The 21,870-nt window shown below is 44.8% G+C and overlaps 1 protein-coding gene across 1 annotated transcript; it reads right to left on the reverse strand.

Annotated features, from left to right (window-relative positions):
* Positions 1–10,164: 10,164 nt before the first annotated feature.
* On the reverse strand, positions 10,165–21,035 carry LOC140484609 (nodal-like). The gene is made up of 3 exons (XM_072583117.1): positions 20,732–21,035; positions 16,455–17,266; positions 10,165–10,833 (listed from the first exon to the last, which is right to left on the reverse strand). Exons 1-3 carry the CDS (start codon positions 21,018–21,020, stop codon positions 10,681–10,683), a joined length of 1,254 nt encoding a protein of 417 aa, XP_072439218.1. The 5' UTR covers positions 21,021–21,035; the 3' UTR covers positions 10,165–10,680.
* Between the last annotated feature and the right edge of the window lie 835 nt (positions 21,036–21,870).

Below are 21,870 nucleotides of genomic sequence, written 5' to 3' on the forward strand. Positions count from 1 at the left end.
TGAATCTTTTCATCTCTTTAACCCTAACTAACTCTCTAAGCCTAACCCTAATCTTTTTTGTTTCTTCCATCCTTCCATAACGGCACTGGGTGGAATCGAGAGTGTGTAAGGTTGCAGACTCCTGGTCTCTTCAGCTATCCCTGACGAAGACAGCCTGAGATTTTCCCTCTTGTTTGAAGGCTTGCTGTTCTGACAGTGCAGCAGTCCCTCCGTACCGCGCTGAGCTGTCAATCGAGATAACATGATATGGAGCAGGATTTGTACCAATTACCTTCTAACTGAAGGTTTACCTGCTCTGCTACTATTCATGGAAGGATTAACGAGCCTGGAGATCAGGAACGGACCCTTGTCATGAATGGTCTCAGACCTTTTTACATTTACCCTGTCCTGGCAGAAAGTCTCAGCCTAAGCCGCACCACATCAGGAAGTCAGGACCTCTGACAATGCAACACTCTATGGAAACGTCAGCTCGCACCCATGGACCAGCATCCAAGATGATGGCTTCACTGCTGAGTGGAGCTGACGATCTAGAGTCATAGAGGTCTACAGCATTGAAACAGGCCCTTCGGCCTAACTTGTCCATGCCACCCAGCTTTCACAATTTAACCCAGTCCCCTTTGCCTGTATGGATATGGATTAGTCCATATCCCTCCATACCTATTCCATCCAGGTACCTGTCAAAATGTTTCTTAAATAACAAAATTGTACCGCTCTCCTCCATCACCTCTGGCAGCCTGTTCCAGACACACACTGCCCTCTATGTGGAAACATTCGTCCTCTGGACTTATTTGTATGTCTCCTCTCTCACCTTAAACGTATATGTTACAGTTTTAGGCTACCCTACCATGGGGAAAACCTGTCGGCTATCAACTTATCTATGCCTCTCGTGATTTTATATACCTCTATGGTCATAGTCCTACAGCACAGAGACAGGCCCTTTGGCCCAAACTGGTCCACGCCGACCAAAATGTCCATCCACACTAATCCCATTTCCCTGCACTTGGCCCATATCCTCCTAATCCTTTCCTATCCATGTATTTGTCCAAATGCCTTTTAAATGTTGTTAATGTACCCACCTCAACCATTTCTGCTGGCAGATCATTCCATGTGCGTGCCACCGTGTGTAAAAAAAAAGTTGCCCCACAGGTTCCCTTTTATTCTTTCCCCTCTACCCTTAAACTGATGTGCTCTATTCCTCGATTCCCCAAGCCTGGGAAAAAGGCTGAGTGCATTCATCCTATCCATGCCTCTCATATTATGCACCTCTATAAGGTTCCCCTTCAATCTCCTACACTAAAGAAAAAAGTCCTAGCTTGACCAACCTCTCCCGATAACTTAGACCATTGAGTCCGAGCAACATTTTTGTAAATTCCTCCTGTACTCTTTCCAGTTTAATGATATGCTTTTTATAACGAGGTGACCAAAACTGAAGACAATACTCCCAAGTGTGGCCTCACCAACGTCCTGTATAACTGGAACATTAGCTCCCAACTTCTATACTCAATGCCCTGACTGATGAAGGCCAGTGTGTCAAAAGCCTTCTCCACTGCCATTTCTACCTCTGAGTCCGCTACTCACTGGGGAAGAAAGTTCCAGTCTATCCAACCTCCTTATAACTCAAACCTTCCAGTCTAGCTAGCATTCTAGTATATCTTTTCTACACTCTGGTAGAAGACAATGATTTACAGAGGCTAAGGTGCCGTTTGTGGCTCCTCAGTCAGTTATAACCTTTACTAGTAATCAAAATGTTGTCAAGACCAATTCTGCAGCAATGAGTAAGGATCTAGGCTAACAATTAAATATAGTATTGAGGGAATGCTGCACTGGCAGAGGTGCCCTCTTTCAGATCAATTCATTAAACCAAGACCCCATGTGTGGATATAAACAGTCCCATTGGCATAACTCAATGATGTAAGGGCATTCTTCCTCTGTACTTATCAATGATCTGCTCTAAATGGATGAAGAGTATGTGTGTTAGAATTTTCCTTGCATCAAGTTCTTACCTCTGCATTAGCTATTAGTATGGAATGGTTTCGCGCTGGATAAATTGCACTTCAATAATTTCAAAGTTGTTCAAAAAGCTGGGAAGGGGGTGGGTGGAAGTGCATCATTTTCTGATCAGCTCAACAATTTAATGGGCCAACTCGTCTGTTCGAGATAGTGTAATGTAGTAGAGTTTGCCCTCTCCAAGTTAACTAACTTAAATCCAAATCTGGGGAAATCTTAAGGTGACAGCAACAGGGAGCCATTTGATCATGCCACATAAAAACAGTTCAGAGAAAAAAAAAACATTGTTTGGGGAAAATGAGTATAGTGGTGATGTGTTACTGGACTTTAATCCAGGGGAGTGGGCTAGAAACACAGGTTCAAATTACACCACAGTAGCTAGTGGAACTAATAAGATCTGGAATTGAAAGTTAAATCTGCAATGGAGTGTGAAACAATATATTATTATAAAGCATCTGGTTCATTAATATCCCTTTGGTAAATGGAATCTACCAGTCTAGCCTACAGCTGACTCCAGACCCACAGCAAATGTGGTTGGCCTTTAACTGCCCTCTGACACGGCCTTACAAGCTGCTCCATTCAAGGGCATTTAGGGATGGTCAACTGCAGGATGAAGCCTGCACCCATTGTAAGAATATATATTTCTAAAAGGTGCCTGATCTTTCCGTGTTCAGCCACCCTCTGGTGTTATCCAGTAGATGACAGTGCAGATCAGGAGCTTTCCCCTTACCTGATACTACGTCCTATACATTAGGCTTGTCCAACTGTCCCCCTCAGGCGTTGTGACTATCTGACCCCCAGAACAGTTTGAAGGTAATGCTTGTGAAACTCTGCAGTCTTCTACATGAGGAAGTATCAAATGATCAATCACTCGATCCAGATAAGATCTTTTCCCTGCGGTGGGGGAGTCCAGAACTAGAGGGCATTGGTTCAGGGTGAGAGGGAAAAGATATAAAAGGGACCTAAGGGGCAGCTTTTTCACGCAGAGGGTGGTGCATGTACAGAATGAGCTGCCGGAGGAGGTGTTGGAGGCTGGTACAATTACAGCATTGAAGAGGCGTCTGGATGTGTATATGAATAGGAAAGGTTCAGAGGTATATGGGTCGTGTGCTGGCAAATGGAACTAGATTGGGTTGGGATACCTGATCGGCATGGACGAGTTGGTTCTATGACAGGTCTGTTTCTATAACAGGTTTTAAGGAATGACTTTAGGAGGAGAGATATGAAGGTTCAAGATGGGGGTGCAAATTATAAAATGAATAATTTCTTCATTGGCTGTAAAATATTTTGGAAAAGTCTTGTCATGAAAAGTGCTCCTGTTTTCTTGGAACGATTCCATGGTTGCATTTAAGGACAAGTTATTTCATAAGAAGTAAACTGGTAACACAGGCTGCCATCAGCAGAGCTGAGCTGAGCCATTGTAGCCCAGCACTTAAACCTGCCCTCATGTCCAGAGTGTAGGGGGATTGCAACAGCGTGGGTTTGATTCCTGTTCTGGGATCTTCCTCCTCATCCTGCCCTGAGAGTAGTAGGCAACATAAATCACCACTGTGAGCTGATAAGATTGCTCAGGATGAAGCATTTGCAGACAATGAGCAAAGGACCAATCATGAGGCAAGTAACAAATCTAGAAGTGGGAGTAGTCCCCAGTGGAGAGCTCTCTTCGCGGGAGTCCTCCCCATTTCTCTCTGGGATCTGGGGTGGAGGGTGCTGCATGCAGCAGTCCCCTGCAACCGCAGATTGCGGTGGTTCACGGACTCCCAGCCCAACTGCTTGTTCTGTGGCGCTGTGGAGTCCGTGTACCACGTGTATATTGGGTGTGGGCGTTTGCACTCCCTTTTTGATTTTCTGAAAAACCTCCTCCTCTGCTTTTGGTTGCACTTCAGTCCCACGCTCCTGATCTTCGGGGCACCCGGTACGGAGGAGGGAGGGCAGGTCTGAAGACCTCCTCGTGGGTCTGCTCCTGGGCCTGGCCAAACTGGCCATCAACAGGTCCAGGCAGCGAGCCGTGGAGGGGGTCGTTAGGGCCGACTGCCTGCCCCTCTTCTGCGGTTACGTTAGAGCCCGGGTGTCCTTTAGAGAAGGAGCACGCGGTGTCCACTGACACCCTGGAGTTGTTCAGGGAGAGGTGGGTGCCGCAAGGAGTGGAGTGCATTATTTCCCCCTCCAACTCTATTTTGATTTAATCCCTACCCTCCCCTTGACTGTTTGATCACACAGCATTGCCCTGTGGTTTGAAGGGCAGTGCTTGTCACTGGCCACTCGGGTGTTTTTCCTATCTTCCTGGTGGTGGAAATTGAATAAAGATTGGTGCACTTTGTGTCTTTCACTGTGTCTCACACCTGCACACACACACCATGGGTGCTGGGGAAAAAATAAGCACTACCGCAGTTAGGTGGTAGTGTGGGGGAAAGAAAGCGAAAAAAAAGAAAAAAGAAAAAAAACAAGTGGGGAAAAAAAAAGAAGCGGGAGTAGGCCTTTCAGTCCCTCAAGCCTTCTGTGCTATTCTGGACTTTAGCTGACCTACTTTACTGCCATTTTTCCTGAGCTATCCACATAAGCCTTGCTACCTCTTAATCTCTAGAAATCTATATCTCTCTATCATGCAAATTCAGTGACTGAGCTTCCACAGCCCCGTGAGGTAAAGAATTCCAAAGATTCCCCACCCTGTGAAAAAATCTGTCCTCAGTCCAAAATGGACATCCACTTATTCTGAGACAACATCCTGCTTGTTGTCCTATCTGGATGCCTCAACGCCTCCATGTAACATTCCCACAGCTCTCAGTTCGGTCCAGTTTTGTGTTTTGAAAATTAACATTTGGTCCTGCATCACCTTCGCTGATGAATAGATGAACAAATCAATGAATAAGTAAAGTAATTCATTTCCATACAAAAGGAAAATCAAGATCAAATCTGAGACATTTGGCCTGTATAAGGTTCAACAAACATAGACCATTTAAAGACATCGACGTTCAGACACAACATGTGTAACAAGTACAGTCCCCCATTATTGAAAATGTGATTTTACTGCTGTATGGGGTAGTTAATATACACCATGCCTGATAACATAAAGTTGTTTTCACTAATATCCCTCATTGAATTTTCACTGGTACCCAAACTAAATGACTGAAAGATCCACCTGGCTAGGATCATCCACTTTAGAACTTAAACTGACCTAAAAGTTGACTGATTGCATTTAACTCGTAAGAAGTACTGTTCATCTATCATCCTTGTACTCGTTGAATAGTAGGTTCTGCTGAGGCAACATCTCAGTTTTAGAATGTTCATCCTTGAATTCAAATCGTTTTATGGTCTCACCCTGTAACCTCCTCTAACGGGAATCCTAGTGAACCCTACAAGAACTTCTGAATTTCTCCAATCATGGTCTCTTGCCTGTCCCTGGTTTTAATCATTGCTGCGTCAAAGGGGGTATGTCTTCAGTTGTGTGTGCTTTAACCTCTTAAATTTTCTCTTTAAACCTGTCGACATTTCTCTCCTTCTTTAAGCTGCTTTTCAAATCGTTCCTCTTTAGTAATGTTTTGTCCTGGAATTTCCTGATGTGGATCAGTATCAAAGTTGACATTTGTGTGTTGCACCTTAGGAATGTTACCATGCCTGAGGTGTTACTAAATGAAACTTGTGAGTGAACCTTGGAAAGGTGTGTGCCTGCTAGCTAATCCATCTTTCCTCATCATTTCATGAAGGCTACTATTCCTTTTCATTCCTCTTCCCCAGTTATACCCACCCCTTTCCTCCAAGTTCCTACCTACCTGTCAGGGCTGCTACTTTCAGGTTGGAACTGTGCAGCGTGTAGGTGTGAATTCTTGATCTGGTTATTTGCGTTGGTGAATTGCGAATGGGGGCCTAGAATTGCACGATTTCCACTGATTGGACAATGACAACAAATGTTGTGATTCACTGAGAATGTTTCCTATTTATTGACTGGGTTCAGGCCAATTACTCATCTCTCTCCCCAGTCTGCTTTTCCCTCAGCTTGTGCAATACATTACAGAATGTCAGTGATTGTCTAAAATTAACCAATGGCATCACTGGGTCTATTGTGACATGTCAGTGTCTTGCCAGTTATTACTTGCTCAGTTGTTTGAGAAATGCTTCACCTGTTGATGTTTTCTCTGCTAAACCGGTCCTGCTTTGTGAAAAACCTAAACCACTCTGAAGGCATCTGTCTGCTCACTCTATTGGCCACTAAGGAAATCCTTTAAACTTCTCAAACATCACTGAAAGTTCCTTGTCCTCTGATGTGAGTTAGGGTTTGTCAATTCAGTGATTTGCCAATTCTGGGATATGCCAATTCTGTGTCCAATGGAGTTTGTCGATTTTGGAATTTGCTAGCTTGTGGGGAAGTGATGGACAAATGTTATTATTGCTGGACTGTTGATCCAGAGACCCAAGTAATGTTCTGGAATTCTGGGTTCAAATCCCATCACAGCAGACGGTTAGATTTGAATTTAATAATAACTCGGAATCAGGAGCCTAATGGTAACCATGTATCCATTTCCATTTATTAGGGAAAATCGCACCTGGTTCACTCATGGCCTTATGGGAAGAAAACTCCCATCCTCACACGGTGTGGCCTCTTTGTGACTCCAGACCTACAGCAATGTGGTTGACTCTTAACTGCCCTCTGGACAATAAGGGATGGCCAATAAATGAGAGAGGGTGGCATGGTAGGTCATGGTTAGCAGCGCTGCCTCACAGTGCCAGGGACCTGGGTTCAATTCCAGCCTAGGGCAAGTGTCTGTGTGAAGTTGGCACATTCCCTCTGTGTATGTGAGTTCTTCCAGGTGCTCCAGTTTCCTCCCACAGTCTAAAGATGTGATGGTTAGGTGGATTGGCCATGCTAAATTGCTCAGTGCCCAGGGATGTGTAGGTTAGGTGGATTAGCCATGGCAAATGCAGGGTTGCAGGGATGGGGTGGGAAGAGGATAAGTCTCGGTGAGATGGTCTTTGGAGAATCGGTGTGGACTTGTTGGGCCAAATGGTCTGTTTCCACACTGTAGGGATTCTATGAAATGTTGGCTATCCAGTGATGCTCTCATCCCGTGATTAAATTAAAAAAAGTCTGGGATTGGCTGATTCTGGAGTTGCCAAATACTTGGATTTATCAGTTCTGGGATTTGTGGTTTCTGGAATTTCTGAGGCTTTCCTGTTTTGCAATATGACCTTTCTAATATTTGCTGATTCTGGGATTTGTCAATTCTGGTTGGACATTTTTCTTGGAGGTTTCATTGCAAAATCTACAAGCGGCCTATTCAATAAAACATCCACTTTTTTAACATTTTAAATGGTTTTTTTAATGTACTAAAGTATTTGAAGTACATATAATGATGCGTCCATACTAATCTCAAGGTCAATCCTGGAAAGTTGGCAACACTGGAGGCTCCGCCCATTGACGTGCGGGTCATAACCGCGCCCCACATTTCCTACGCACCATGCTCTGCCTCTATGACGTAAACCATGGGCCCACCATTTTGAATAGGCCGTATTCTTTCCCACAGTGCATCCTGGGTAAGATCGTCTACCATTATCCTATTGAAGTTGCTGACTACAAATTATGGCAAATTGGGCGGCCATATTTCTGGTTTTGCACTGCACAGCGCTTGCAGATGTATTTACCTTTTTAATCTATTTCTGCAGTGGCCCTCATAATTGCCATCTTTCGCAGTATGTCACCTGTTACGGAAAGAGACTTCGGTACTCAATCAGAAATCAAGCACTCTGGCAACTGTGCTTTTCAGAGATGTTGACTACTGAAATGCAATTTTTAACTTAGAGAAGAAGGACATAAGCTTAGACATGATTCTGAGGCAACCGGTATTGGCTGTTCATTTTCGAAGAAAAACAATTTCTTGCCAATGAAAACAATGTTTTTAACTTTCAAAGAGCAAGTTAATCTCTAGATTTTCCACGTGGCTTTTTCAACTTTTCCACTCAATATAATGCCAATTCCAAAATAGCATTTTCTGAGTATCTCATGATAAGTTCCATGGTACATGCAAGTTGCTATAGAGCAAAGTGCCTTAAAATTGAAGGGGAAACACTTATATTTTCCACTTTACAGGCACAAATGTATCCTATGCCATTGTTAGAAAACTTGTTCAGCGGTACAATGGCACACAATGGCAAACCCTCTTTTCAACTTTGGGAGGAATCACAGATAAACATTAACTCACAGAGGCTTGCTATGCAATTATCCTGGAAGGAGAAAGTGAGGACTGCAGATGCTGGAGATCAGAGTTGAAGAGTGTGATGCTGGAAAAGCACAGCCAGAAGGCAGCATCTGTGGAGTAGGAGAGTGGATGTTTTGGGCATAAGCCCTTCATCAGGAATGAGGCTTGTGGGCCTAGAGGGCTGAGAGATGAATGGGAGGGGTGTGGGGCTGGGGGAAGGTAGCTGGGAATGCAATAGTTGGGGAGTGAAAGTGATAGAACATAGAATCTTACAGCGCAGTACAGGCCCTTCAGCCCTTGATGTTGCACTATCCTATGAAACCAGTCTGAAACCTATCTAACCACACTATTTTCAAACATAGAACATGACAATGGGTTGGAGGGTTGAGCAGATGGGTGAGAAGGAAGATAGACAGGTAGGATCATTCAAGAGGGCGGTGCCAAGTTGGGAGGTTGAGACTGGGATAAGATTGGGGTGGGGTGGGGGGGGGGGGGGGGTGGAAAGGGGAAATGGGGCAACTGGTGAAATCTACATTGATCCCAAGTGGTTGAAGTGTCCCAAGACAGAAGATGAGGCATTCTTCCTCCAGGCATCAGGTGGTTAGGGTTTGGCGATGGACAAGGCCCAGGACCTGCATGCCCTTGGTGGAGTGTTGGGGGGGAGGAGTTTAAACTGTTCAGCTATAGGGCAGTGGGGTTGGTTGGTGCAGGTGTCCCAGGTGTTTCCTGAAACAATCCGCAAGTGGGCGTCCTGTTTCCCCAATATAGAGGAAACCACATCGGGTGCAATGGATGCAGTAGATGATATGTGTGGAAATACAGGTAAATTTCTGTCAAATGTGGAAGGATCCTTTGGTGCCCCAGATGGAGGTGAGGGGGAAGGTGTGTGTGCAGGTTTTGCACTTGCTGTGATGGAAGGGAAAGGTGCAGGGAGGGGAGGGTAGGTAGATGGGGGGCATGGACCTGACAAGGGAGTTGCGGAGGGAATGGTTTCTCCGAAAAGCAGATAGGGTTGGGAAGAAAATATATCTCTGGTGCTGGGGTCTGTTTGTAGATTGCAGAAGTGCTGGAGGATGATGCAGTGTATCTGGAGGTTGGTGGGGTGGAAAGTGAGGACCAGGGGGGTTCTGTCCTTATTGTGGTTGGAGGGGTGGGGTTCAAGGGCAAAGGTGTGGGAAGTGGAGGAGATGCACTGGAGGACATTGCTAACTACATGGAAGGGGAAATTGTGGTCTTTGAAGATGGAGGCCATCTTGAATGTTTTGTGGTGGAATTGGTCCTCCTGGGAACAGATGCAGTGGAGGCCGAGGAATTGGGAATAAGGGATAGCGTTTTTACAGGAGGTAGGATGGGAGGAGGTGTAGTCCAGGTAGCTGTGGGAGTCAGTGGGTTTGTAGTGAATATCTGCGTTGATTCGGTCACCGGAAATGGAGATGGAGAGATTCAGGAAGGGCAGAGAGGTGTCTGAGATGGTCCGAGTGAACATCAGGTTGGCTTGGAAGGTATTGGTGAAGTTGATGGACTGTTCAACCTCCTCGTGGGAGAATGATGTGGCGCCGATACAGTCATCGATATACTGGAGAAAAAAGTGGGGAATGGTGCCGTTGTACCTGCGGAAGATGGACTGTTCCATGTACCTGACGAAGAGGCAGGCATAGCTGGGGCCCATACGGATGCCCATGGCTACCCCTTTGGTCTGGAAGAAGTGGGAGGATCGGAAGGAGAAGTTGTTGAGGGTGAGGACCAGTTAAGTCAGTGGAATGAGAGTTTCAGTGGAGGAGTACTAGTTGGATCAGCGTGAGAGGAAGAAACGGAGGCCTTGGTGGATAGATAATTATCATAGTAGTGCCCTGATAAGATTCCTTCCTTCTTGCATCTCCAGGAGCACAAAAGAGCACTAGGACTAACTATTGCTAATTCAACAGAACACAAGTAAACTTGAAATTTTTATGAATAAGTTGCCCACTTGCTTTACTCACTGTGATAACAAAGAAGTCACCATGTCTGTTTCTTTGATAACAAAGAAAATTGCATGGACTAAACTTCAGGGAACAATTCAAAAATGAATACAATTGATAAGCGCTTTATTGCCAGTTGTACAGGCATGTTAACCAAGAGCTCAGAAACTCATTTTCATTTTTGATCATTTACCGTATCACACAATTGTACATTTTTCTGTCTGTTCCGTCCCCTTTCCTCTTGTCCCACACCTTACATTTGATGGAGGTATGGTCTCCTTCCTGCGCAATAGTATTACTTGACTGGACTGCTGGAATCCCCACAGTTCAATCCAAACCTGTCCACATACTGGTACTTTCAACAGAAATTATTCCAGTCTTTAACCTTCACACCACTCCAAACCCAGACTTGGCTATTTGGCAGTTTGACTGGACGAGACATCACAGCAGAGACCCAGCCACTCAAATCGTACATCACTGCCCTTGCTGATTTCTTAACAGTGGCGAAATGAAAGCAGGTTTCATCAGCGGCAGCCACACTCTTGTACCACCATGTTCTCGTGATGACGCAGCACCACCTCACCGTTTTCCTTGTACAGCATACTCATAGGACTCATTTTGATGGGAACACAGCAAGGGGCAGGCACTAGTGTGGGACGATGGAATTTGAGCAGACTCTGAAAATAGAATAAGACAATTGGTGCAATCGCTTTAAAATTCTGTTTCCATTATTAATACTGAAAGGTCATTTACTTAACAGAGTTGTACTTTTACAGAGTTTGCTGTGTATGCTTGCTCTCCTAAAGGTGCAATTCAACATAGCAGTTGCCATTTTGTAGGTATGAACCAGACCAATGGGTCCTGGGGAGTGTACTTGACTTTGGAGGTCATCCGTGGTTAAATATAGTGATGCTATTTTTACCAATAGTGGTCCTCAGTAGCAAAGCCCCAAGCCCGGAAGATCAAACTATTCACAACATCTGCCTACACCCATATGAAATTGTCACTAAACAAGCAATCCAGTCTACTTAAGGTTACAAGTTAGAATCATTTGATATGAGCAGTTTCACCATGTCTGCTTCCATTAACAACTGAGCATTGATAGACAAATTCAGTTCATAAGGAATCTTTACCAAGACAAGAAGGGAAACCATTCATCTGATGAATTACATTACAGCTCAAATCTGAAAGGTGAAAGGGCAATTTTATAGAATCATTACAATGCAGGAGGCCGTTCAGCCCATCATGCCTGCACTGACACCCTGAATCAACTTTATAACTTAGTGCTGCTTTCCTGCCATTTGCCTCAACCTTGTGTATTGTTACTGTTCAAAATAAAATCCAAAGGTCTTATGTCTGGTATCACATTTAAAAGAAAATTGAATAAATATTCATAGTGAAGAATGTAAAAAGATGTGGGAACGGGCAGGTAAAAATAGGATTACAGTGGAAAGCTGTAGTTAAAGAGCTGGTCCAGCACAAGGTGTAATGAATAGAATACTGGATTAGTGGTGCTGGAAGAGCACAGCAGTTCAGGCAGCATCCAATGAGCAGCGAATAGAATGTCCTCCTCCTGTATGCAACATCTATAATATGTTCACCCCAGTGATCTGTATGTGCTCACGATTGAGATTTTCTTGACTTTCAAAAATTGTGCATGGCTTAACCCTCCCTATCTATGTAATTCCCTCCAGACCTGTGTGAGTTGAAATTTGACCATTAAAATATTCCGAATTTTAAGTTCTCTGTCATTGGTAGTCACGTCTTCAGCTGCCTGGGCCCACAGCTCTATCATCCTTTCTCTAAAGTTCTACATCTCTCCAACTCTTTCATCCTTTTATACAACGTTTAAGACCCAACTCTGACACAGCTTCTGTCAATCTGCCTAATTTCATCTTCAAACAACAAAAACAGAAATAGTGCCAGACCTTAAAAATGTGGAATTTAGGTGTGGTCAATCTAAGTAAAAACAGAGAGAGGTACACAAGCATGCAGAATACTAATATGTACCTGGACTATATCAATGCGAATTCAACATGTGGGACAAGTGGGGTGCGAGAAGCAGCTAGAATTTGGGACTAGTGTCAAATGCACCAATTGAGAGGGTGGTGGAAGCCGATTAGAGTCAAAGAGTCATAGAGATGTACAGCATAGAAACAGACCCTTCAATCCAACTCATCCATGCCTACCAGATATCCTAAATTAATCTAGTCCCATTTGCCAATACTTGGCCCATATTTGTCTAAACTCTTCCTATTCATATACCCATTCAGGTGCCTTTTACATGTTGTATTAGCCTCCATACATGCACCACCACCTGTGTGAAAACGTTGCCCCTTAGGTCCCTTTTAAATCTTTCCCCTCTCACTATAAACCTATGCCCTCTAGTTTTGGACTCCCCCCGTCCCATGGAAAAGACCTTGTCTACTTACCCTATCCATGCCCTCATGACTTTATAAACCTCAATAAGGTCATCCCTCAGCCTCCCGACGCTGCAGGGAAAACAGTCCCAAACTATTCGGTCTCTCCCTTCATCGCAAATTATTCAACATACTTGTAAATCTTTTCTAATCCCTTTCATGTTTCATAACATCTTTCTGATAGGAGGGAGATCAGAATTGCACACAATGTCCCAAAAGTGGCCAAACCAATGTCCTGTCCAGCCACAACATGACCTCCCAACTTCTATACTCCATGCTCTGACCAATAAAGGAAACATACCAAACATCTTCTTCACTATCTTATCTGCCTGTGACTCCACTTTCAAGGAACTATGAACCCACACTCCAAGGTCTCTTTGTTCAGCAACATTCCCCAGGACCTTACCATTAAGTGTATAAGTCCTGCCCTGATTTACCTTTCCAAAATGCAGTACCTCACATTTATCTAAACTCCATCTGCCATTCCTTGGCCCATTTGCCCATCTGATCAAGATCCTGTTGTACACCCAAGTAACCTTTCTCGTTTTCCACATACATCTCCAATTTTGGTGTCATCTGCAAACTTACTAACTTATACCTCCTTCATTCACATCCAAATCATTTACATAAATGATGAAAAGTAGTGGACCCAGCACCAATCCTTGTGGCATGCCAATGGTCACAGGCCTCCAGTCTGAAAAGCAACTCCCTACCACTACCCTCTGTCTTCTACCTTCGAGCCAAGTTCTGTATCCAAATGGCCAGTTATCTCTGTATTCCATGTGATCTAACCTTGCTAACCAGTCTACAATGAGGAACCTTGTCGACTGCTTTACTGAAGTCCATATTATCATATCCACCGCTCTGCCCACATCAATTCTCCTTGCTATTTCTTCAAAAATCTCAATCAAGTTTGTGAGACATGATTTCTCACGCACAGAGCCATGTTGACTATCCCTACTTAGTCCTTGCCTTTCCAAATACATGTACATCCTGTCCCTCAGGATTCCCTCCAACAACTTGCCCACCACCGAGGTCAGGCTCACTGGTCTATAGTTTCCTTGCCACTTGCTTAAATACTGGTACCATGTTAGCCAACCTCCAATCTTCCAGCACCTCACCTGTGACTTTTGATGACCCAAATATCTCAGCAAGGGGCCCAGCCATCACTTCGCTAGCTTTCCACAGAGTTCTAGGGTACACCTGATCAGGTCCTGAGGATTTATCCACTTTATGCGTTTTAAGACACTCAGCATTTTCTCCTCTGTAATCTGGACATTTTTCAAGATGTCACCATCTATTGCCCCACATTCTATATCTTCCATGTCCTTCTCCACAGTAAACACTGATGCAGAATACTTGTTTAGTATCTTCCCCATCTCCTGCAGTTCCACACAAAGACTGCCTTGCAGATCTTTGAGGGGCCCTGTTCTCTCCCTAGTTACCCTTTTGTCCTTAATGTATTTATAAGATCCCTTTGGATTCTCTCTATTTGCCAAAGCTATCTCATATCCCCTTTTTGCCCTCCTGATTTCCCTCTTATATATACTCCGACTGCCTTTATACTCTTCTAAGGATTCACTTGATCTCTGCTGTCTATACCTAACATATGCTTCCTGCATTTTCTTGACTAAAACCTCAATTTCTCTAGTCATCGAGCATTCCCTGCATCTACCCAGCCTTGTCTTTCATCCTCAAAGCCTCTGGACTCTCATTATCTAATTTTTAATGGCTTCCCATTTTCCAACCTTCCCTTTACGTGGAACATCTGCCCCCAGTCACCTCTTGCCTAATACAGTTCAATAGTAACTTTTCTTTATTAGCTGTGGTGTGGCATTGCTGGCCGGGCCAGTATTTATTGCTTATCCCTATCTCACCCTTAAGCTGTCTTCATCAATCACTGCAGTCCTTGGAGTGTAGGGACACCCACAGTGCTATTAGGAGGAAGTTCCAGGATTTTGACCCAGCATCTCTGAAGGAACAACAATATACTTCTCAGTCACGTGGCTTGGAAGGATACTTGTAAGTGGAGGTGTTCCCAGGCACCAGATGCTACCTGAGGACCTTAATGAATCAGAGATTTTCACTTCCAAATGGGAATTACATGAATACTACTGAAAGGCAAAGATGTGGCAGTGGGAAAAGAATGTGGTCAGGAATAAGGATTTATTTGACAGCTCTTTCCAAAACCTTCCATAGGCATGATGGGCCAAATGGCCTTTTCTGTGCTGCATGATCCTATCATTCTAACAGCTTCATGCATTAAAGAGTACTTACAGCACAGAAACCGGCTGTTCAACTCATTTTCTCCATATGAATCTCTTCCCATCCAACATTAGCAACCTAACTTAGAGTCATAGAGATGTACAGCATGGAAACAGACCCTTTGGTCCAACCTGTCCATGCCAACCAGATATCCCAACCCAATCTAGTCCCACCTGCCAGCACCCGGCCCATATCTCTCCAAACCCTTCCTATTCATATACCCATCCAGATGCCTCTTAAATGTTGCAATTGTACCAGCCTCCACCACTTCCTCTGGCAGCTCATTCCATACACGTACCACCCTCTGCGTGAAAAGTTGCCCCTTAGGTCTCTTTTATATCTTTCCCCTCTCACCCTAAACCTATGCCCTCTAGTTCTGGACTCCCCGACCCCAGGGAAAAGACTTTGCCTATTTATTTATTCCATGTCCCTCATAATTTTGTAAACCTCTATTTGGTCACCCCTCAGCCTCCGACGCTCCACGGAAAACAGCCTCAGCCTGTTCAGCCTCTCCCTATAGCTCAAATGCTCCAACCCTGGCAACATCCTTGTAAATCTTTTCTGAATCTTTTCAAGTTTCACAACATCTTTCCGATAGCAAACTAAACCACTCGCACTTGCCTGCTCCTGGCCCATATGCCTCCAAACCTTTCCTATCCATGTACTTATGCAAATGTATTTTAAATGATGCACACTCATTGGACATGCAAACCACCCTCTTTGCCCCTCATGTCTTTTTAAAACCTTTTTCAACTTAAAAATGTGCCCCCCTATGCTACCATTAACTTTATTTATACCCCTCATTATTTTATAAACGTCTAGAAGGTCATCTCTCAACCTCCTACACTCCAGTGTAAAAAGTCCCAGCCTATCCAGCCTTTCTTTAGAACTCAAACCTGGCAACATCTTGGTAAATCTCTTCTGAATCCTCTCCACCTTAATAATATCCTTCCTAATACAGGGGCATCATGGTGGCTCAGTGGTTAGCACTGCTGCCTCACAGCGCCAGGGACCAGGTTTGATTCCAGTCTTGGGTGACTGTCTGTGTGGAGTTTGCATATTCTCCCTGTGTCTGTATGGGTTTCCTCTGGGTGCTCTGATTTCCTCCCACAGTCCAAAGATGTGCAAGCTGTGGGAAATGTAAGGTTACAGTGATGGATGAGTGGGTCTGGGTGGGATACTGTCTGGAGGATTAGTGTGGACTTGACCTGTAGGGATTCTATGAACTGGGTGACCAGAACTGGACACAATATTCCAGAAGTGGCCTCACCAGTGTCCTGTACAACCTCACCATGACTTCCCAACTCCCTATACTCATAGGTCTGAGCAATGAAGGCAAGTGTGCTAAATGCCTTTTTAACCAACCTGTCTTTTTGTGTTGCAAACTTCAAAGAATTATGTACCTGCACCCCTAGGTCCCTCTGTTCTACCACACTACTCAAGGCCCTACCATTAATTGTATAAGCCCTACCCGTGTTTGTTGTACCAAAACGTAATGCTGTGTTTTTCAGATGCAGCTTGAGCCAGGTGAAAAATCTCATGCAGTTAAATGTAACATTGAATGCAGCGTTAAAAGGGAAGAGATGGGCAACTAACACAGGAGGTAACATTACCTGCATGTAAGCATGGTTGGAGGGTTTGACATTCTCCCCAGATGGCGATGGGCATTCTCCTTCACAGCGGAAAGCATTGTATGTCTTTGGAAAGATAACCCAGGCACCCCAGCCAATCTTATCAAATTTGACCTGAAAATCAATTCTCCGGCATCGGGTCAGTTTGTTGCTCTTACTGTGGTGCCGGGGACGACGTTGAATACGGGTTCCGCTGCGTTCAGCCCTACCCTTCCCACGGCCTCTGCCACGAGTCCTCTTTCGTTGGCATGCCACATGGCCCTTTGGCTTCAGCCGGCATCCCTTTCTCTTACGGGGCTTCCGCACATGTTTGGAGCTGTTGGCATCTTTCAGCAGTGAGGAACTCTCCGAGCAACTCTGCTCAGGTCTCTGGGAAAACACCAGCAGCAGCGCCGTCTCCTTGGTCTCTGCCTTGCCCTCATTTCTGGTGGAGGGGAGGGACCTCTTGCTTCTGCAGCTTGGGCTCTCTGGCCACTGGAGCCCAGTGAGCCTGCCCTTGCCACGTGGCTTGCTACGGTTGATCCAGTGCCTCAGGATGTTGGTGACATTGTAAATGGCGCAGCCCTCAGCATCCTCCAGCACGGAGGCTGGAGGGAAGGAGCCCAAGAAGAGCTGGTCCTGGCAGGTAGCAGGTCCACACGGGTACTCTGACTGGTGGTGGAGCTCCAGGAGAGAGCAGGACTCTGCAAAGGCAGGTACACTGATCCTCAACTCGGCAAACTGAAGCTTCTCGTTGGCCGCAAGCATGGACATGTCAAAGGTAACAATCCAACGGCTTCCGTTGTGATGGAAACCTAGCGATAAGTAAACAGCAGCGATTAATCAGGAGTATTAATGCCATGTTAAATACATAGGTTTTCAAAACATTCCTAAAATTTGTGAAAATACATTATAAAATGTTTTCACTTCGAATGACAGAAAGTGCAATAAAATTCAACTCAGTCCATGCAGCACACTCCAGTCAGGTGGATTATATAGTTATGATTAACGGTCACCAGAAAAACAACTGATTGATTGAATTTGAGCTCATATAAAAAAAGAACTTGCCCCTTTAAGGAGTTGTCAATTTGTTAATTTGCTTATTTTTACTCAACGGAGTATAAAAAGGAACTTCCCTTTTAAAAGGTGGTTAACTTGTTAATTTTAGTTTTGTTAACTGATGCACTAATGAGTAAGAAAACAGGCACAGAGGGCAGCAGCAGGGACAGAGATCAGGAAGGCTGCATCCTTTGAATAACTTACTTGCAAGGAAAAGAATTGTGTCTCGTTTCATACTTCATTGCTTGGCTTGGATCCATTTAACACAGAGGATGGAAGCATCTATGACAGTTCAGCGACTAGATATCCTGAGCCAAACTAAACAGAATGTTCCTGTTTTCAATGCCTAGACTGAGCTGTGTCAGCTGGTGTAAGGGTAACCAGTTGTCTAGTTAGTCCCAGGCTATGGAGGAGCAAGTATCAATCAGGGGTCCCTATTCTTAATCATCACCCAATGACTCTGGGATCTGTGGACAGTCAATGAGGATAGGACTAGATGGCTCAATAGTTTGCTAACACATGTTGTAAAGAATAGTGAGGGAGATCCCAGCATCTGTGGAAACCCAGTAGAAGTCAGCATCTACTGGGGAGGAAGGCAAGAAGAGGTAGAGGTTTTTTTAGATTAGATTAGATTACTTACAGTATGGAAACAGGCCCTTCGACCCAACAAGTCCACACCGCCCCGTCGAAGCGCAACCCCGTCGAAGCGAAACAGTAGGTATTACCAAGGCAGTGTGGTACAGCAGGTAACTCCATGGAACTATCAACAAGAACTGCTGATACATCACAGAAATTAGGAACCAGGAGTGGGAGTAGGCTATTCAGCCATTCAACGGATGGCTGCCATTTTCCTGCACAATCCCATACCCCTTGATGGCCTTAGTATCTAGGAATGTATCAATCTCTGCATTAAACATACTTAACCAAACTTCCACAGCCCTTCTGGGGCAGATAAACTTTCACCACCCTCTGGAGAAGAAATTCCTCTCCATCGCAGTCCCAAATGGCTTGTTCCTTTTCTGAAAAGGTTCAGAAAAGATTTACAAGGATGTTACCAGAGTTGGAGGGTTTGAGCTACAGGGAGAGGCTGAATAGTCTGGGGCTGTTTTCCCTGGAGGGTTGGAGGCTGAGGGATGACCTTATAGTGGTTTATAAAATCATGAGGGGCATGGATATGATGAATAACCAAGGTTTTAATCCTGGGATGGGGGAGTCCAGAACTAGAGGGCATACGTTTAAGGTGAGAGGGGGAAGATTTAAAGAGCACCTAAGAGGCAACTTTTTCTTGCAGAAGGTGGTGTGTATATGGAATGAGCTGCCAGAGGAAATGGTGGAGATGTGTACAACTACAATATTTAAAAGCCATCTGGATGGGTATGTAATAAGAAGGGTTTAAGAGGAATATGGGCCAAATGCTGGCAAATGGGATTGGATTAGGTTAGGATATCTGGTCAGCATGGACAAATTGAACCGAAGGGTCTATTTCCAAGCTGCACATCTCTATCACGACCTGTCAAGCCTCATGACAATTATATTTTTTTAAAAAGTCATTGGAAATAGGACGTCAGCTTGAAAGAACAGACAGGCCATTTATTTATGATTCCGTTGACAGCTACTGATCATCAGTGATGTGTAGCCCAATGACATGTACTGACCCATCAGTTCTGCACTGATGTGAGGAATTCCATCTTAGATTCCCCCTCCTCTTCCTCCAAAAACATCCCATAGCCCAAAAGGGGCTTCCTACATTTTCCAGAAACCATGATTTGGTGATGCCGGCGTTGGACTGGGATGTACAAAGTTAAAAATCACACAACACCAGGCTATAGTCCAACAGGTCTAATTGGAAGCACTAGCTTTTGGAGCACCACTCCTTCATCAGTCACATCAACCTTCATCAGCTCCTTCATCACAACTACCTGATAAAGGAGTAGCGCTCCGAAAGCTAGTGCTTCCAGTTAAACCTGTTGGACTATAACCCGGTGTTGTGGGATTTTTAACTTTCCAGAAACCAGCTGCCTTTACTATAGACACATAACCCAGCCACCAACCCACTTGGTGAAATATGCAGCCTGTGAGAGGAAATATCTTCTGAGGAGGTTCCATAAATGAGCAACATTCCTCATTGTTGGCAACACAGCAGCTCATCGCCATAATGATGCAGGGAAACTGAGAAACCATTCCCAAACTGAGTGACCAGTTTTTCTTACTTCCAACTGTTAGACCAGCAATGAAGCATTTTTCCATTTTCCATTCAACCTCCTACTTTGTTGTTAGAGAAAAAAAAGAGTGGCTCAGCGGTTAGCACTGCTGCCTCACAGCGCTAGGGACCCGGGTTCGATTCCAGCCTCGGGCGACTGTCTGTGTGGAGTTTGCACATTTCTCCCTGTGTCGGTGTGGGTTTCCTTCGGGGTGCTCTGGTTTCCTCCCACAATCCAATGATATGTAGGGTAGGTGAATTGGCCATACTAAATTGCCGATAGTGATAGGTGTATTAGTCAGAAGGAAATGGGTCTGGGTGGGATACTTTTCGGAGGGTCGGTGTGGACTGGTTGGGCCAAAGGGCCTACTTCCACACGTCTGTAAGGAATCTAATCCCTGAAAAGAAACTGCGTGGCAAGCCAAGGGCAACCTGCAGCAGGTAACAAACATTGGCTTTGCCAGCAATACCCAGGTGCCACTGAATAACTTTTGAAACATCTTGCAATCGTATTAACACAATACCTATGGGCTACATATCATACAGCATTTCATTGTCTCTTGAATACTTTGGGATGTGCTGTAGCGTGTCTATATTAAAGGTAAGCTTTCATTTCCAAACTGTACATGTTAAACCGAAAAAGAAACATTTTTGTTAATTAAACAACTTAATGCGCTGTAAATCAAAGGAAAGGAGAAGCCAGTCTCTGTACATCTGAATGTGGATTGGGGAATGTCAGTCCCTGGGCTAAACCTACAATAGGTTCTGGGAAGAGACAGACATTCCAGCCCAGATCCTGAGACACGCCTTGATCTTCTGAGCAATCCCCCGGTTCAAAGACATCAAAACCGTGAATGTGGATTGTCCTAGACTGACTGTGTCTGGGAGAGAGAAAGAGATTTGAGGGAAGTCAGCGGCCACATCAAAACGACAAACCGAAACCCAAAACGTAGACCCAGTGAAGAGGAGCAGGAGGAGGAGGAGGAGGAGGGGTGAATAATAGAACAGGAAGTTACTTTACTTTTTGCCACCAGGCTCCTGACGGTATCCGCCTCCGGTAACACGGGCCGTTCGTGGGCCGAAAGGCCGCTGTAATTGCCCGAGCTGTAACTGCGGTACAGGCTGAGCATGTGCGTGGGCAGGCTCAGGCTGATGTTGCGTGCCTCCAGGCGCTTGATGAAGGCAGCTACCTCCCTGAAGCTGGCTGGGGGGCCAGGTTTGCTTTGTAGAACACGCCAGGGCCACTTGCCTGTTGGGTTGGCTCGGACCACTGAGATGGAAAGCAGTGCGAGCAGGAATGGGAACTTCATGTCTCCGCATACAAGTGACAGCTCTGTGTGTGTGTGTGCTGTCTCTTTATATACAACCTCCCAATGCATATTAACTGCCCACACTACCCCAGACAGATCGAAAGCCATTATTCTGCTAATGTAGGCCGTTCATGAGCCAAATGACAGATAGTAATTAGTTTAGCAAGACAATGGAAATTTTCCTTGTAATCTCCATTTCTGTTTAAACCGGCAGTGTTACATTTGCCTTTGCAATTGTCAAATTATTCAGTGCCACTCTTGGGTTTCGATGTTTTCGCTCGAATGGATCCCTTAGATGTGCAGAAGTGATAGACTGGACTTTTGAAGGGCTGCTCATGCATATACACCCAGCGAGAGAAAAACATTGAGAGGGTCCATTTGCAGTTTGGAGCCAGTTCGGCCTGAGATGAGATGCTCTGCATTACAGTGGGGTTTATCACATCGCTAATCAGCTTTATTGTAAATCGCTCACCATCGTTATACACTCATGATTCAAGGGCTGGGCATTGCATTTTAGAAATGAATAATGCTTCTTTCTGCATGGGCCTGCAGCTATGAATTCATTTTTTAACACTAAAACATTGATTATTCGAACTGTTTGGAGGGACAGCGTGGGAAATTGTATCCAGGTCAAAGGATTGTAAAGCAGCCATTAAAGTGAACAATTGACTGAATACGTCATTTGGATTGGAAGGGGACTGTATAAAGTTAATAAGATAACACTGTAAGAGCACATGCAGATGGTTAGTTAAATGCATACAATATTCTGAATTCACAAATTATTCTCCAGTCCTGTTCACCTCTCACCCTCTGCTCCCGGATCTACATTGACATTTTCACTTCCACAGTT

Source organism: Chiloscyllium punctatum, chromosome 13, assembly GCF_047496795.1.
Source record: "Chiloscyllium punctatum isolate Juve2018m chromosome 13, sChiPun1.3, whole genome shotgun sequence".
NCBI lineage: Eukaryota > Metazoa > Chordata > Chondrichthyes > Orectolobiformes > Hemiscylliidae > Chiloscyllium > Chiloscyllium punctatum.